The following is an 18,693-nucleotide window of genomic DNA, read 5'->3' as shown; positions in this document are numbered from 1 at the left end:
GGTGGAATCAAACCTATACCGAGCTAGCCTATGAAAAGGGTGTGCTCTTGGACCGTTGGTGCACCGTGGAACAGGTGGATGGGGATTATGGGCGTATCAGGGAGTTATTTCTGATTGAGGAATTAAAAGGGTGTGTTCCGGAGGAAATCCAGATGTATTTGAATGAGAAGGCGAATAAGTCCATCTCAGAAATTTCTAGGTTCGCAGATGAATATGCCCTCACCCACAGGATAAAGATTTCCTCGCCAAAAGGTTACCCGAGAGACCGTCGGAACGGTAGGGAAAGTCCGCCGGCTGAGGCAGAGGTCCCGCCGGGAGCGAGTGGTAAGGTTGAGGGGGAAAGGCCAGGCGGCTCGAGATTTCCGGGCTTGAACTGTTTTAATTGTGGGAAGGGAGGACATATTGCATCTAGGTGCTTTGCTCCGAGAAAGGAGCCAGAAAAAGGGAGAGCAGCGGTCCCTATCGGGTGTGCCGTGGTAATCAGTAAATTGACGAGAGAGCCCTGGGTAGACAGAGTATGAGAAGGGTCAGAGACCTGGCTGTCACCCGGAACTGTGTCCGTAAAGGGGGGAGACCCACCCATTCCCGTCCGAATCTGGTGAGACACCGGGGCGGAGCTGTCGTTGATCCGCCGTGAGATACTAGATTTCGGTCGGAGAAGGGGAATGGTCGCCGTGAAGGGGATAGGTACAAGAATAGAAATGGTGCCCCTACATCAGGTAATTATGGATTGTGAGCTGGTATCTGGACCAGTCGAAATAGGGGTGCCATCAGAATTCCCGAGAACTGACGCGGACGTCCTCCTCGGAAATGATTTAGCCGGGGGGCAGGTTTGGACACGGCTCAAACAGCCTGTGAGGATTGCAGCCCCGCCCCTCGCATCTCCAGTCTGTACCACAGGTGCGAGCATTCACAGCCTGTCAAGAAAGGCAGCTGAGAAAGCGAGCAGTTTAAATCTGGCCAGTATTGATTTGGCCGAGACGGTCCTACCGACCCTGTACCACGAGGGTTCTGAGGGTGGTAAACCGAAGAGTAGTAAAGTGAAAGGGGTTAAGGGAGAGGAGCGAGATCTACCCTTAGCGAACAGAAAGGTCCTAGGGTTAGGAAATAAAGATGAGAAACGGAAAAAGCTGTTAAAAGGTCCAGAGTTGGACATGGATGATCTGTCGGGGGTGGCAGCCCTGTTTGAAGAAGTTGAGAGTTATCAAGGTGTTCCGGATAATGAGATGAAGGTAGTCCTAGATGAAAAGGATGCCATTACCTTGGAGAGGTCTGCTGGGTTGGCAGACGAGGTTGTTTCAGCCCGCGGGGTTGAGTTTACTCCGGAAGGGAGTTGCCCAGAGAGGAACTGGGAGGATCAGGGGAATTTAGAATTTGAAAAGGGTACAGGTATTGAAAGTCTGGAAGAGGCAGATGTCCCGTTTGAGTGTGTCCAAGATGTGGATGCACGTGGTACTGAACCTAGTAATGGAGCTCAGAAAAAGTCTGAGGTATTTGATTCAGTTGAAAAGGAATGCAGTCCCTGTGGGTCAGATGGACTGGGTTCAGTGAAGACAGGGTTAACCCTGGTAATTGGGGGAAGGGAGGGTTCCCAGGTGTTGGTACACGAAGGGGTGGTGAACCTTAAAGTGGAACTCGACCAAGGGGGAATAAACATTGTTATTGAAGGGAACGGGAAGTTTGTAGATCCCAAATCGAATGAAGAAAATTTAAAGTTTAGATTGGTGTCAGAAGAAGCAACCAAGCTACAGAAACGAGGGCTTGGTAACGCGGTGCCTGCGCATCGATTACAGGTTGATTTGGAATGTAAAGGTGCCCCACACGCTGTTGTTATTCAAGAGAGCGCTGTGAAAAAACCGAAATTTAAATGCGGCCTGAGGGAAAGGTTCGAACTGAAACCCATCAGCCTGCATGGTCCTGACAAAAGGGCTAGCCACCTGGGTAAAATTACAGAATTGGGTGGAAATGGTCTAAGTGGTGTTGATAAGATGACCCCAATGAACGAGACGGGCGGGAGTTCACCACGCCAAATTACTCAAGTTCCCCACGGGGGGACTCACCGAAAAAGAGGCGACGGTTAATGCGGATGCCATTTTTTTAAAACAGCAAAGCAGGTTGTACGGGGTTGCGCCAAAGCCTGTGAATAATAAAGACAGCCCCTTTGGAGACCTGCCGGTGAAGTGAAACGACCAAAACGATTAGTATTTGCATAAACTTTTGTAGATGCACCTAAGCTAAGATCACACCTCCTTAGTTTTGTTGCTGAAGAAAAAAAATAGGTGGTTATTGAATTGAAGTCTGATGCTACAAGATTTTTAGTACGGTACGCGATATTAAAGAAAGGGACACTGTAATTGTTAACTGTTTAGATACTGACTTGAATGTATAACAGTAGTACTCTGTGAAAAGAAAAGCTTGTGTATTGCGGTAGATTCAAAAATCCTGTAAGACTCTATACCACTGTTTTTAACTGCTGGTAAAAAATGTTTAAGAGGGGAGGTGTTATGATACCAGCCCCCTCCTTTGTGAGAATCGCAAGAGCCCTAGTGAAGGGGGGGGGGGGTCAATGACCCAAGAGAGAGAGAGACGTGCTGAATACCGCGTTCCACCAGGATGCAGAATAAAGCGACCTTGACTATTGTCTCATGAAGACCACGTGTAAAGCCCTCGGGCAAAGTGGGCTGGTTGAGAGAGAGATTTGACACCTGCGATCCCGTGAGGAAGTATAAAGGAGGGTCTGGGGGGGACGACCCCTCCAGACGCACCAAGGAGACACGATAGCGATCCCCTCGTAGCGGGAAGCCATTTTGAAGGAAGCCACGTGCGTTAGATTCCGAATCGGGAGTATGTGGCTGGAATCACAGAAAATCGCTTTTAACTAACAACAGGAAAGCCGGCTCCACTGATTCCACGGTTTTGCTTCGTAAGGACCCGGGCAAGTGTTCCTTTTCTCACCAATCTCTCTCTCTCTCTCCAACACGGGAAACCCAGCGGTTCCCAAAAGGCTGAAGCCTGCCGACTTTTGAATGACTGTTATAGTTCCAAATGGACAAGATATTATCCCCTAGACAACGATAGAGCTTATTTCTGATTGATCATTACTATACCTGCGCTTTAGATTGAGTATTGACGACGTATGTTATCAAAATGTTTGTGTTAACCTTCCTTTTGTGCCCCTTTATAAATAAAAACGTTTAAAAATGGTACCATCAGACTTCAGCAGACCTCTCTATCTTTGCTGGTAAGTGATCCAGTTACGGGATACGTAACAATACATATATATATATATATATATATATATATATATATATATATATATATACACACATACACACACACAAATAGCTTGCTGATATTAACCAGAAGACTCACCCAACATTGCCACTATGAGGTTCTTCCATCAGAAGAAAAGACTAACTTAGGGGAAAGACTACAATCTTGGGCAGTTTATCGAATTTCAACTGGACCTGGATAAGGCTGCATTTTGGTAATATTTTTAATTTTCATTCTTTTGCAATTAAAAACCTGGATGTTTATTGTTAGTTTACAACATTATCCAAGTAAAACTTGCATTCAGTTTTATTAATTTGTAGTTTTTACTGTGCTTAAACAATTCAAATCAAAACTTATCCCATTTCACGGCAAACAGAGAAACCTTAAGAATTCCAAGCAGAACTTTAAACAATTGTTTGAAACTGCAAAATGCTCCCTTTGTTCTAAACCAAGTGAATTTAAGACTATGGCATCATCCAGAAACATGTTCAATGTTTTTAAAGGGGATAAACTACCTTTAAACCCACCAGGCAAATGTCAGTGACACATTTATCAAGTTGGGAGTTGAGCAGCAGCTGGGAAAATCCAAGTTAAATGCAATTGGCCTAACGATTTTGTAAAAGAATGATTCCCAGGAGCTTTTAAAGTGGACAATTTGCTCAATGTTTGGAAAACAAATGAATTTAGAGTACTCAAGACAAATACAAAGCTATAGAAATGTGATTACACAATATAGATAAAATCAAAAACTTACGACGGGTTTCGGGGGACTCGTCAGACCCGTCTTCGCAGTCAGCACTGCCATCACACTGCCATTTACTGGGTATACATTGTCCATCAAGACAGGTGAATTCAGTCTTATGACAGGAAGCATTAGCTAGGAAAACAAATTTAATTCAAACAGTATTTAATAAGTAGTGTTTACTCAATTCAGCTGGCTGTTGGAAGTACCAGACTGATATTGCTAAATCTAATTTTTGATGGATACAATTACATTTGGCCTCAGTAAATGTTCTGCTGAAAATTTAATGATTGCCTTAGGTAATCATTCTCTTTTATTAAGCTAAAGATTTGGGGACTGGGGAAGATGAGGTTAGAATAAAATAGGACATGCTTCTCATAACAATTGCACTAAAAAGACCTTTAGATTCAAGTCATTGCTCCATCAGCAGCTTTTGAATTTACTAAAGTCTGGAAGAGAAAAGTCTAAAATTGAGCAAAAAAATAAAGCAGGTGTGGTGGAACCAGTGAGCCGGCTAATGGCGGCCGACAAGTTCTGCTTTTGCTTCTGGCCAGTGCTGGCAACATCAAGTTGAACCTGAGTTTTATCATCTACAGCTCTGAGTGGCTGGACCATTGATAAGGTAGAAGCTTTATTTATACCCATAACAAACCACACAGAATACAAATACCTGGGGCATCTGGAAGGGCAGCAGTTTTGGCGACCATTCAAAACCACCCACTCTGTTTCCTCCATAATGCAATGAACCTCATTTTCCCCAGCCTCTCTAGGCTCCTGCGCAGATTGCCTGTTTGGCCAGATACTTCTAACAACCGATACTTCACTTGAAGGATGATTGAGCAAATACTACAGGACACTGGGAAGTTAGTTCCCTTCACTTTTACCAACTTAAGATGGTGTTGTAAAGCTTTGGAGTTTTGGAGTTACTCAGCATGGAAACAGACCCTAAACCAACCAAGCTGCATAACTGAGCTCAAACTTGCCCATACCTGTTCCATATCCCTCTCAGCCTTTCCAAATAATGTGCCTCACCAAATGTCTTTTCTCATTGTATCTGCCTCTACCATCTTCTCCAGCAGTTCTTTCCATACGTGCACCACCACCTGTGAAACAAGTTCCACCTCAAATGCCTCAATGAATCTTTCCACTCTCACTTTTGCCCATGTCCTGTAGCGTTGGACTACCCTACCCAAGGGAAATGCCTGGGGCATTTAGAAAGTTCACCCGTCAGCCTCTTGCATTCCACAGAACCGAGTCCAAGCCTATCCAGCCTCATAACTCCAAACCTCGTCACAGCAGTATCCCCATATCATTTTTCTTTGCACCTTTCAGTGTAATGACATCCTTCCTTTGGCAGGGTGACCAGAAACGCACTCGGCGCTCCAAATGTGAAGTTACCAATGTCTTGTACAACTGTAACATGATGTCCAACTCCTGTACTCAATATCCTGACTAAAGAGGACCAAGTGCCTTTTTCAACACCCTGGCTACCAATGTCATCACTTTCAAAGAATTATGGAAATGTTCTACAACTCTCCATTTACGTTGCAAGTCCTGCCCTGGTTTGTCATACCAACGTTCCATACCGCACATCAGAATCAAACTCCGAAACTTCAGAACACTGGCCTAGTTGATCAAGATGCTGCATTCATCTTAGATAACCCCACACAGACTCTGTAATTACTTCCTAGACACATTTGAACAAGCCCCAAAGATGTATTGATCTTTATGTATTTTAAGACCTCCATGCCTCCTCTAATGTATACTCTTTTCAAGGTATCACTAACTTGGAGTCCCCCTCGTATCAATGACTTTCACTGGTAATACAGACAAATATGGATTAGGATCTCAACCCCCATTTCCTGTGGCTCCAAGCCGATGACCTTGTTTATCTTTAAGGAGCCCTATTCTCTCCCTAGTTATTTACTTGGCTTCAATGCATTAGAAAATACAAAAAAAAGCATTACTTTCCATCATCTGTCAAAACCATTTTGTGTTCCTTTTTTCCCTACCCCAATGATTTTCCTTGCATTCCACTCCTACATTCTAAACTCAAAGGATTCACTTGATCCCCAGCTGTCCATACCTGACACACACTCAGTGGCCACTTTATTAGGTACCTCCTGTAGGTTCAATGTGTTGTGTGTTCAGAGATGCTCTCAGCACACCATTGCTATAACTGTGGGTATCTGAGTTACCGTCACCTTTCTGTCAGCCTGAACTGGTCTGGCCATTCCCCTCTGACTTCTCATTAACAATACGTTTTTGCCCAGAGAACTGCCACTCACTGGATGTCTTTGTTTCTCACACCATTCTCTGTAAACTTGAGAGATTGTTTTGTGTGCAAATACCAGGAGATCAGTGGTTACTGAGATAGACAAACTACCCTGTCTGTCACCAGCAATCATTCCACAGTCAAAGTCATTTGATCACATTTTTCCACATTCTGATGTTTGGTCTGATCAACAACTGAACCTCTTGACCATGTCTGCATGCTTTTATGCATTAAAGTGCTGCCGCATGATTGGTTGATTAAATATTTGCATTAACGAGAAGATGTACCTAATAAAGTGGCCACTGAATGTACGTCAAATATTAATCCTTTTCCAAAATTAAATATCCTGTGAAACATTACTGCATCCAAAATTTTTCTCGTGGCTATTTCAATCACATGCCACTGAGGCATTTGCTCAATTCAATTGTGTACCTCCGGAAGTAAAGATATTCAGTATCTGGCAGGTTTAATAATCAATACAATAGCTGTTGGAATTAAATTGGAAAAGGTAATTAAAGATGGAATAAGTGAAATCTTCAACTAAGAATGACTTTGCAGGAATAGTGTCATGGAACTGAAAATATATGATATAAAATCTGAAGAATGAAATCACTCAACTAACACAAATCAGTTCGTTCACACCAAATCTCATTGGGCCAATGACCCATTAATCTACTTCTTACAAATCTTTTCCAATTAAGCTTGAGCTTAAGATCTAATTCATTGTAACAGTTTCCAAAATCTTTACAAATACTTCTGCATCAAGTTTCTCCAGATGCAACAGTGCGCGTTTCAAAACAGTTTACCTGCTTTACACTCCCTTTCGTTCTCCTCATCCATTCCAGACGGACACACACAAGTGGATTTGGGGAACTGATCAGTGTGTGGAGCAGGGAGGCACAGGTACTTACAACCTCCATTTTTCAGCTTTTCATTGCACCGATTTTTGCCTGTATGAGCACGGAGAAATTTCAAAGTCAGTAATTTGGGAAATTTCAGAGTAGACCTTGGTAGAGGCAATTACTTATTTATGACAACACACCATTATAATGACGAAGATTTTCTCAAATTTACTGACATCGCGACGTTCAGTTCCATTTATCTGACACAGGGGTTCAAACTTGTCAGCTATTGCTGGGTGATTAAATGGAGTGAAAAAAAGATAATTGGTATAGCAGTTTTTGAATTGATTATTAGACATTGTGCTTTGAATAAACCAAGCCTAAGACTATTACAACAGCAGTGCTATGATTCAATGCATCCCGGTTAGTAACTTTATAGAAAAGGTGCCAGTCACACTGTGTGTCTTACCAGATGGCTGCAATAATGGATGAAATACAAAGACATCTTGAGGTTGATTAAGGTTGGAAACTAGAGTCTCCACATCTTCTCCTGTATATTTATTGGCTCCATAGATGGCTGCATTCATTTCATCAGTCCAGAATACACGATCCTGAAATGTGCGAAAGAAAACACGACGGGGGAAAGAGTAAGTGGAATCCGCTGAGCAATAGACTACCAACATTTCTGATCTCCGTTGTATCACTGTTTCCTCCTTAAATATACTAACCTCTCTACAGTAAATACAGACGAAGGATTCATTTAAGAATATCATTTTGAGTCAAAACTCTTCTGGGTTCTGACCTAAGATGTCTCCAATACCTCCTACAAAAGATGCTGTTATCCAAAGGCCAAATGATACTCCGGTAGCTCGACCTGTACAGCTTCATGTTTGCTCTGGTTTGTGCTGCTTCCAATGAATGTGAGACTGTAATTGTAAATTTCCAGATGTGAACGAATGTCTAGTGAACAATGGTGGATGTTTGCACATTTGCCATGATCTTCTCATTGGCTACGAATGTGGATGCCTTCGAGGGTTTGAGCTGTTTGAGGAAAGACTCTGCAGAGGTAAGTGAAACTGTGGTGGTTTCGTTCTGAGATTGACGGGTTAATTGCAACTGTAATTCCCCTCTGGTCCAGTTGTGGGGGTAGGGCTGTGTCCATTAAAGAGGGATAGCAAAGGAAAATGAGGATGGCATATATATGATGGGCTGAAGGATCCATTTCCTGTGTTTGACACTGATAACACTGAATATTGGTTATTTCAACCTAGACATTGATGAATGTCAAAATCCCGGAGCTTGCAGTCAAACTTGTATCAACAAAGTGGGGAGTTATGAATGCTTGTGTCACAAAGGATACCAAATGGATCCAGCGAAAGGGATTTGTAAAGCACTGGGTAAGTAGAATATCTCTTCAAACTCATGTTTATCTTTGCCAGGTGCTGATAAAATATTTTTATTAGAATGCAGCACTTGTTCTTCAGCCATTCTACTGCCCTGGTAGTGTGTTGTGTACAAAGCTGGGCAAGGAGTTAAACGCCTTCTCAAAAATCACCCAAGTCAACTTTCTTCAGGGTTTTTAATGAGAAAACTTTGTCAAACTGCAGAAAGTGTAGTAAAATGCACATTAGATTCAATACAGAATTGTCACACACCTGAATATACTAATATTATCGATTATTCTCACAGTTTGCATTAAACAAGATATTACACACATACAGCATTCTATAGCTATGCCGTGGACGAGAGTGAACTCCTGGCACTATGGTAGCTCAATAGTGAACAATAAGTATGCTATTTGCTTCAAAGTACATCTACTAAATGTTCATCAATATTAAGAAAGCTTAAGTCTCACATATTGCTGTTTCAAGGGCAAATATTAGATGGAGATGGACATCTTTCTACCATGTGCTTCAAGTAAAAATCCAAACTAACCTGCACAGGAAGTGAGGTTTTAAAAAAGCAAGCTTAAAAACAGAAATTGATATTTATTCAAAACAAAATACATACAAAAGGAACAGCGCCTCTAGAGGCAAAACACTCTGCCTGACATCCACAATATCGATCTTAACTACTGAAACTAAAAGTCAAATGATCGTTTCATTTGGCCTTTGGCAAACAAATGGACAATCTCAGTGGCTGGTTTTGAAACAGACTTGCTACGCAGTCTGTAACTTCTCACTTTGAAAATGCCGCCCTTGGTGACGCACGTGCTTGAGGTGGTGTCTGATGAGCAGATCAGTGCGATGGTGCTCACCCAGAATGACGATTGGGCGAGGTCCCGCTGAACCGAGTTGTGCCTCTTTCATACATCCTCCAACCCACCACAGCCCCTCGGAGCCAAGAAAGAAGCAGAATTCACTGAAGTAACTTTGGATTGGAAGAGGTTCCTGCTTTGTAGTGCACAGTACTTCCTCTGCATGCACCTTTCTTTGAACAACAAGAAGGACTCTAACCTTTGCCTGACTCAGTTGCTCTGTGTTGACAGATTGCTTACAGATGTACTAACCGCTGCAGAGGCTATTATTGGCTATTCCTACAATCTTGACTTTCGTACAGATTCAACTCTCTCAGGTTCTGAAATGACTTGGTTATCTTCTCTTTAGGACATTAGTTTTAATTGCACTGGCAGTGGGCTGATGAGCACCATCAAGGCAGATTTCACCCACTATGACCCAACCGAGGTCCTGTCAGTGGGCATAACATACATCGTACCAACCATTGCGCTGTACACACCAGGTCTGTGTCAAAATAAAGAACAACAGCGTCTCTTCCGCCTCAAGTGACTGAAGAAGTTCGGCATGGGCCCCCAAACCCTCAAGGCCTTCTACAGGGCACCACTGAGAGCATACTGACTGGTTGTATCATCGTCTGGTACGGGAACTGCACCATCCTTCATCAATGGACACTGCAGAGTCTGGTACAGACTGCCCAGTGCACCTGTGGATGTGAACTTCCCACAAATGGCATCACTTATAGCAGCAGGTGCCAAAAGAAGGGTTGGAAGATCACTGGGGACACCAGTCCCCCAACCATAAACTGTTTCAGCTGCTTCCATGGGGCATATGGTACGGCAGCATTCAAGCCAGGACCAACTGGCTACGGGACAGCTGCTTTCTACAAGCCATTAGACTAATTAATTCACATGTCTATACATTGCAACAGGGTCATAGCATGAAGAGTTTTAATCCTTCGCGTTGTGGGATGGGTATAAGATTTAAATAAATTCTAAATTCTATGTGCATGGAAGGTGTCTCTGCCAAGCAACAGGAGAATCTCACCAGTAGAGAGATTTTGACAGCTATGTCCTTAAGATGTGAACAACCATGTTCTGCTTCAGGAGTTAGGATTTCATCCCTGTTGTTGGGAATATAGTCGCACTCTATGAGAGTTGGCGGGGAAACTTCTGATGTTCCAGAAAATGTCTTTCAAATTTACGGGGCTGTAGCTACATCTGATGGATGCTCAGCTGGCTCCCCTCCCGGCTCTGCTGCGGGTCTGCTGGAAGCAGAGGCCCAAGGTGAAGTTCCTGAACTTACAGCTCTATCTGAAGTGTCAATAGGTTCTTGGCTCAGTTCCCTGGAGACCACTGGCGCTTGCTGCACCGTGTGTCCATCTGTGTTCTGCAATATTTTGTTACTGCTTCTCCAGCTCTCCTTGCTACTCTCTTCAGATTCTCCACCACTCTCCAGATGACCATCTTGTCCCCATTCAGCATGATCTACCTCTCCCTCTAGGCTTCTGTGGCCAAGCTCAGCATCTCACCCAACTGTTGTCCAATGGTGATTTATCACCACCGCCTGGTGCAGCAAGTGAGGGCCGTGCAGTTGGTTCCATGGTAGCTTCTGTTGAAAGGTGAGCCACTTGGAGCACTGCTTGGCCCTTGTCTGCTCCTATTAAGTGGTGAGCACCCATGTGTTTCCAAGATGGTTGATTTTGAGCACTTCTCACTTAATGAAAGCTCATCTTTGGGTTTGAATCTGAAGCGGAGGATGCAAGTTCAGGAGGAGGACTGGTAAAAATTTGCTGTGATGCATGCAAGTTGGTTCCTATCTGTGCCTGCCTCTTCGATTTCATCCTCTGAGCAACCATGTTGTATTAGAAGACTTGCATCGATGGTCAGTTCTTCAGTCATCTTCCCAGAGAGATGATTGCTGCTGCTTCATATACTTTTGCATCTGCTAGGGCAGCATCAGCTTCACACTCCTCGAGTGCACTCAATGTAGCTTCTACATGAGCTTTCCCTGTGTCTATGCATGCTTCCTCCATGTCTCCCTGAGCTTTCTCCAACTAGTATTTCAGCTTTGCACTTGGCATACCCTGCTCTCACTTTTGCCACTTCATCTCTGGGGTGGGCTCATGCTGCAACTATGCTAAATGGGGTTTTGCTTGAGCGTCTCGAAGACATGATCGATGCACTTCATTCTGACCTGAACTTCCAGGGCTCAGCGATTGACGTAACAGGTGTCGGAAGCTGTTGTTGTAGTGTACAGCATTCAGACGCATCTCCAGTCTGCGGCAATCCCTTGAAGACTAGTTGGTTACCTTCTCACTCTACTGCCCTAGCAGTGCATTGTGTACAAGGCTAGGCAGGAAGTTCACCACCTTCCCAAAAATCTCCCAAATCAAAAGCTTCCTTTGGTGTTTTTAAAGAGAAACTGCAGAAAGTTAAGTATAACACGTATTAGATTCAATACAGAATTATCATATACCTGAATATACTAATATTTTTGATTATTCTCATGAACAGTGTTAAACAAAGTAATGCACACATGCAACATTCTCTAGCTATGCTGTGGACCAGAATGAACTCGTGCCACGACAATAGTTTAATAGCGATGAATGATAAATATAATATTTCCTTCAAAGAACCTTTACTCAATGTTTACCAATATTAAGAAAGCTTACACACACAGATATTGCTGTTTCAGGGGCATATGCAGACAGATGTCTTTCTACTCCGTGCTTCAAGCTGAAATCTGATTTAGCCTGCGCAAGAAGTGATGTCTTAAAAACAGCTTACAAGCAAGAAGTGATGTTTGTACGAAACAAGGTCATACAGATGGACAGCACCTCTAGAAGCCATGGAACACCATTGTAGTTGCAACTTTAATTTTCAGCAATGCTTAACTCTTAAAGAAATTGCTATTTCAGTTGGCATATTCTTAAATGGTCCTCTAGAAATGAGGTAAATTTTATATAGTATTTTGAACAGTAAATGGTTAACCAATATTATTTTGCAGACTTTGAATAAGTTGTTACTTGGTACAGCAGCTGCAAATGTAATTCGGAATATTAATTTTTCTAGGCTTCAATTTGCTTACTAAAGGTTTCTTTACAGGTGAAGAGCCTTATTTGCTTTTCACTAACCATCAAGAAATTAGGAAAATTGGTTTGCATAAAATGGAATACACAGAGATTGCGTGGCAATTGAGAAATGCTGTAGCTCTTGATGTAGATGTTGCAACACAGACCATCTTCTGGGCTGACTTGACACAGCAAGCAATATTTAGGTATGTTTTTGTGAATTTAAACTAAGGTCGCCTTTTGAGATTTGAACATGGTCATCTGGATAATGACTAATTCATTGAAATGCATTCGTCAAGTAAACGTGCATTGACTTGGTGTCCAAATCTGCCATGGTATCATGTTTGGGGAAATGTTTGTGTGTTTTAGAATTGGGGTATTGTGGTGAACTACATATACCTGTCTGGACACACCCCCTGCTGACTGCTCCTGTGGCTCCTCCCACAGACCCCGGTATAAAGGCGATTGAGGTCTGAGCCCGGCCTCTCTGTCTCCAGGATGTAGTATGGTGGTCAACTACTGCTTGTTCTTTCTTCCAGTCAATAAAAGCCGATATCTCGCCTTTACGTCTCAGAGAGAGTTATTGATGGTGCATCAGGTATATTGCACAAGACTACTCAGCCTTGTGTCCATTCAAATTGGGAATGTGGAGGCAGAAGGAAGGGGAAAAGGCCACTATCTTCTCACAACTTCTTGAACTAGCTCTACAGCCTTGTATATGACAGCTTTGAAAATTCAAAAGTGGAGGTTCTGCATCTCTTATCCCCTTATCCCACTCTCCTCCTTCCACTGCCTATTTAAATATGAATGGGCACACATTTAAAGCCAAGAACTACAGATGCTAGAAGTCCAGTAACATTGATTTTGATCTGAAAATTTCACTTCCCTATCCGCTGCTATTGCCTTGTGCAGATTTGCTACATTTTTATATCCTTTCTGAACTTCTCCATTGCTCTATCTCCAATGTTTAAGCTGTTCCTTGGAAAGCTGTCCTAGCTTAAGAATTTTAAAGGTACAATCTTCCACTTCTGACAACCTTGTCAACTCCCCTACATCTTCAGTGCAACTTCTTCAAGCTTTTAATTTAAGCAGTTTTGCGGTCTAATATTTTTGACACAGACCCAGCAATAATTCCCTGTTCTTGTATTCTATCACTCAATGTCAGCAAGATCAAGGAGCTGATTATTGACTTCAGGAGGCGTAAGTTGGAAGTGCATCAGCCAGTTCTTATCGGAGGCATCAGAGGTGGAGATGGTCAGCTAATTTTAAATTGCTCGCTATTATCATTTTGGATGATCTGACCTGGGTTCAGCACGTAATAGCACAGTGCCATTATGAAGAAAGCACGGCAGTGTCTCTACTTCCTTAGAAGTTTGCAAACATTTGGCATATCATCTAAAACTTTGACAAATTTCTCTAGGTATGCAGTGGAGAGTATATTGACTGGTTGCATCACCGCCTGCTATGGAAATCAAACGCCCTTGAATAGAAAATACTACAAAAGTAGTAGATTCAGCCCAGCCATCATAGGTAAAGTTTCCCCCCCCCCCCCACCACTGAGCACATCTACATGGAACTCTATTGCAGGAAAGCAGCATCCATCATCAAAGACTCCCACCATCCAGATCATGCTCTTTTTATTGCTGCCTTCAGGAAGAAATTACAGGAACCTCAGGCCCCACGCCACCAGGTTCAGGACCAGTTATCATCCCACAACCATGGGGTCTTGAACCAGAGGGGATAACCTCACAACTCCTCGTGCCCCATCACCGAACTGTTACCATAACCTATGGATGCACTTTCACAGACTCGACAACTCATTTTCTCAATATTTATTATTTAATTTCTTTTTACTTGTCTTGCATTTACAAAGTTTGCTATCTTTTGCATATTGTTTGTCTGTCCCTTTTGGGGAATTCTTTCATTGTTTCTATGGTGTTTCTTGTGGGCATGCACAGTAAAAACAAGAAATGAATCTGTTATATGGTGACATTCATGTAATTTGATAATAAATTTGCTTTGAACTTGAGCCGTAACTAGGTAGGGGTGTGTGTGTGTGTGTGTGTGTGTGTGTGTGTGTGTGTGTGTGTGTGTGTGTGTGTGTGTGTGTGTGTGTGTGTGTGTGTGTGTGTGTGTGTGTGTGTGTGTGTGTGTGTGTGTGTGTGTGTGTGTGATTTTAACTAAGATAGTTTGCCACCTTAAGGTCATTGGGTGTTCACGCAGAGCCGTTTGATCCTCTCCAACACTCAACCTTTTATTTATTTTAAATTTAGAAATACAGCATGGTAGCATGCCCTTCCAGCCCAACAAACCTACGCTGCCCAATTACACGCTTGTGACCAATTAACCTACTAACACGAGTAGGCATACAGGAAGAAGCCAGAGCACCAGGAAGAAACCAGAATGTACAAACTCCTTAGGAATAGCGGTGGAATTGAACCTGGGTCACTATTGCTGTAATATTGCTATGGTAATGTGTCACTCTTCAACACTGTTGAACCTCCCCAACAAATAATAGTGAATTCTCTAGATTAAGTTCATTTTGCCCCTTTTCCCCTATTATCTGTATCTTAATGCAGTCTGTTTTCCTTACTAATAACAAGTAATTTTTGTAATCCTTGCTGCTATATTCAAGCCTAAGTTAATTCTGTGTGTTAGAAAGCAAAAGGCTAGGCCTTGGTCCTCCATTAGTAACAGACTGGTCACAATATGAACATCCGGCTTCTATCTTGCTGCTCACTGCTGAGCAACTTGAGAATCCAATTTGGCATTGCCCTTTGGATTCCATTAACATTGTGCCACAGGCAGCCTTGCTGAAACCTTCTGGTAGATTTGATGCTCAGAATGCATTGTTTAAGAAACTGCAGAGCATTCAGTTTCAAGGTTTTTAACAGCTTATCCTAAACTGTGCGAGTTTCTAATACTTAGACTGTGGCATTAACACTGAGCGGCTGGATTCTGGAAATGGATGGTATGGACCCAGTCCGCATGTCTTTTTGATGTAAATAGGTAGGGCATAAGATTACATTTAAGAAGTGGGTATTCTTGTAGGTGTTATGTACTTCCTAGCCACTGCATTGAAACCATTGTTATTTACAGTCTGAACAGTTAATTCAAACAGGTTGGTAGTTGCGTTTGGACAAGAGGGCTCAAGTGGTTGGTGTGCAATGTTCTGTCCTGAAATAACTTGATTAACTTACTTCCTAAATCAATGTCAACATTAATTAAATGCTGTTCTATTCCATAGATACATCCAATTATGAGCTTTGCTCTTGGGCATAAATAACAAATTCAGTAAATTAACTTTATTCCTCCTTTTTGTGCTCATAGTTGAGAAGATGGTGTTCTTCCCTTGTCTGTACTCCTGCAAGTTAGAAACTCTCAAAATGGATTACACTTTTAAGGGGAAGTTCTAACCGGTACATTTCCAAATCTTAATTACTCTCAACAGTGTGTCCATGGATAAACGTGGAAACTCAGCTCATAAATCCAACATAGTCAAAGATCTAGGAGCTCCCGTGGGAATTGCTGTGGACTGGATCTATAAGCATCTCTACTGCATTGATAGCGGCACTAAGACGATTTCCGTTGTGAAATATGATGGCACTAAAAGGAAAATCTTTTTTGATACAGACCTGAGAGATCCAATTTCCATAGTTGTTAATCCACTCTCTGGGTAATGAATTATTTAACTTGTTTCGTGTCTTTGCTACTTTTATTTTGGAAGACTGCAACTTTGACTGTTCTCAGCTGACTTTTTAGCTTCTGTTTTTCCAGCCTCAGTCTATAGAAGTTTTTGACAATTCCTGGAGCTGTATTTTATAAATTGAGAGTAGTAACTAACAAGGAAGGAGTTGATTTGAAAATATTAAAGCTTTTGTGTCCTGATTGAGGATCAATGGGATTGAAATAGACCCCTTGGTCTGTAGGATAGAGACAACATTACAATGAGTATTTCAGAAATGCTGAGATTTTTTTAAACAGGAGCTCTACTTAGAAGTTTAATATTTGGTTATGATGGTAATTGTCAAGAATAGATGGGTTGAATTTTGGAGGGGGGAAAAGCTTTAACTCCATATTAATTCTTGGTGACCATTTTGAAGTGCTTGAATTAATATTCCTGCTGTATTTCTAGGTTTGTTTACTGGTCAGACTGGGGTGAGCCAGCAACGATTGAAAGAGCAGGAATGAATGGCTATGGTCGTAGTGCTCTGGTTACAAGAGATATCGAATGGCCGCATGGCATTGCTTTGGGTAAGTAGGCTGCTAATCGTGACAAGAGCATGTTCTATTTGTCACTTCATTTCGTAATGCAGTGAATTTCCCCCTCTGCTACAGATCTTGTGAAGGGCCGTCACTATTGGGTTGACTCAAAGCTGCATACGTTATCAAGTGTAGATTTAAATGGTCAAGACCGAAGAGTTGTGTTGGTGTCAAAGGAATTCCTTGCTCATGCTTTTGCAATTACCATTTTTGAGGCAAGTCTGGGTGATGGTCTGATCCGATCCATGTATTTAATGTGTCACATGACTTCTCTACTAACCTCCTTGTGGTCTGAAATAGTCCAGTAACATTTCCATCACAAATGTACAGATTACCCATTGACCTGCTGTTAGGATTCTGTTCCTTTCACCCAGGATCACTCCGTTGCACATGCTGATGTCACCTTATAAAATCAGACCTTCTAGTATTACTTCCCCTCTACTTCCCAAAACAGCATTTTGAGTGTCCAGAACAAGATTTCCTTTCTGCAGTGACTTCCCATGCACAAACAAGGTTGCCATCACCATGCTTTGTGTCCACCCCCACAACTTCCCACCCCTTCATCTTTCAGTATTCTAAAACTTCATTTCTGGCCTCTGCAACAAGCAGAATCACTTGATGTGCAAAAGGACCAAATCCTGAATCTTATTTAAATATAGCCCTTTTGTCATCAGAATTTTCTCCTTCCAACCTACATCACTGTTTTACTTTTTACTGCCAATCTTTTACAGATAAATATATACTATTTGTTATCTGGGCTATTTGCAGGAAGGGGAATCGGGGTTTCCAAATGTGAGCAAATGTTTAGTGTATCTAGGCAACGGAGGGGATGAGGTTGGATGATAATTGGCAGCGGGCAGGAGAGACAACCTTGAGGCCATTCTTCAAAGTTTAAAGTAAAATTTACTATCAGGGTAGATACATGTCAGCACATTTAAAGACCCTGAGATTCTGTTTCTGCTGGCATACTTAGCAAATCTATAGAACAGTAACTGTAAACATTAGGAATTGTTAACTGTAAACAAACTGTGCAAATGCAGATAGAAATCAATAGCAATGAATAATGAGTATGAAATAACAAGATAAAAGAGTCTTTAAATGAGTGTAGTTATCCCTTGTTTTGTTTCAAGAGCCTGATGGTTGAGGTGTAGCAACTGTTCTTGAACCTGGTGGTGTGAGTCCTGAGGCTCTTGTGCTTTCTCCCTGATGGCAGCAGCGAGGAAGGAGTATGGCCTGGGTGTGAGGTTCTTTGATAATGGATGCTGCTGTTTTATGGCAACATTTCATGAGGATGTGCCCAATGGTTGGGAGGGTTTTACCTGTGATGTACTGGGCCAAAACCACTACCTTTTGTAGGATTTTCCACTCAAAGGCATTGGTGTTCCCATACCAGGCCGTAATGCAACCATTCAGCACAGTTTCCACCACACATCTATAGATGTTTGCCAAAGCCTTCGATGACGTGCCAAATGTCTCCAGATCCTGAGGAAGTAGAGGTACTGTGTGCTATATATCTGAAAAAATGACACCCAGGAATTTAAGGTTACTGCCCCTTCCCATCTCTGATCCTCCAATGATGACTGGCTCACAGACCTCTGGTTTCTCTCTTCCTCTCCATTCTTAAACTACAGTATTTAGTTGAAATTGATGCTGACTTTGATCAATTGTGGATCACTGCTACTATCATACAATTGCTTTGAATTACTAACTACGATCAAAGGTTCAAACTACACATGGTGTGATTCTGTCACAGGAAATTGTGTTTGTATCTATTAACAGATTTGACCTGCTTTCATTTTAGGATAATGTATTCTGGATTGATGGGGCAAGCAAAGCACTTTATGGAACAAACAAATTTACAGGTTCAGATATAGTGCGTTTAGCTGCCAATCTTCATGAGCCTCGAGACCTCATTGCTTATCATGAGCTGACTCAATCATCAGGTAAACTTTGACAATGTTCCTGACTTGTAATTTGTCCTTAAAGGGAGC

At 42.2% G+C, this 18,693-nt stretch overlaps 2 protein-coding genes across 2 annotated transcripts in view; one reads left to right on the top strand and one right to left on the bottom strand.

Annotated features, from left to right (window-relative positions):
- LOC140720709 (uncharacterized) overlaps positions 1-7,719 on the bottom strand; it is a 105,209-nt gene extending 97,490 nt beyond the window's left edge. The window contains 3 exon segments of the mRNA XM_073035543.1: positions 4,028-4,150; positions 7,097-7,240; positions 7,602-7,719. Coding sequence (XP_072891644.1) covers positions 4,028-4,150; positions 7,097-7,240; positions 7,602-7,719 — 385 coding nt within the window.
- Positions 7,720-7,939: 220 nt separating this feature from the next.
- LOC140720703 (very low-density lipoprotein receptor-like) lies at positions 7,940-18,656 on the top strand. The gene is made up of 8 exons (XM_073035533.1): positions 7,940-8,030; positions 8,079-8,198; positions 8,404-8,529; positions 12,474-12,645; positions 15,891-16,115; positions 16,575-16,693; positions 16,778-16,917; positions 18,504-18,656. The coding sequence occupies exons 1-8, from the start codon at positions 7,940-7,942 to the stop codon at positions 18,654-18,656; spliced, it is 1,146 nt and encodes a 381-aa protein (XP_072891634.1).
- The last annotated feature ends 37 nt before the right edge of the window (positions 18,657-18,693 follow it).

This window comes from Hemitrygon akajei, chromosome 2 (assembly GCF_048418815.1).
Source record: "Hemitrygon akajei chromosome 2, sHemAka1.3, whole genome shotgun sequence".
NCBI lineage: Eukaryota > Metazoa > Chordata > Chondrichthyes > Myliobatiformes > Dasyatidae > Hemitrygon > Hemitrygon akajei.
The sequence above is the reverse complement of the archived record's forward strand: the minus strand, read 5'-3'. Positions and strand labels throughout refer to the sequence as shown.

Coding starts and splice junctions, on each gene's coding strand:
- LOC140720703 (XM_073035533.1), top strand. CDS start 7,940: ATGTCTCCAATACCTCCTACAAAAGATGCTGTTATCCAAAGGCCAAAT. Junction 8,199..8,403: donor TGAGGAAAGACTCTGCAGAG/GTAAGTGAAACT, acceptor ATTTCAACCTAG/ACATTGATGAATGTCAAAAT. Junction 12,646..15,890: donor ACACAGCAAGCAATATTTAG/GTATGTTTTTGT, acceptor TACTCTCAACAG/TGTGTCCATGGATAAACGTG.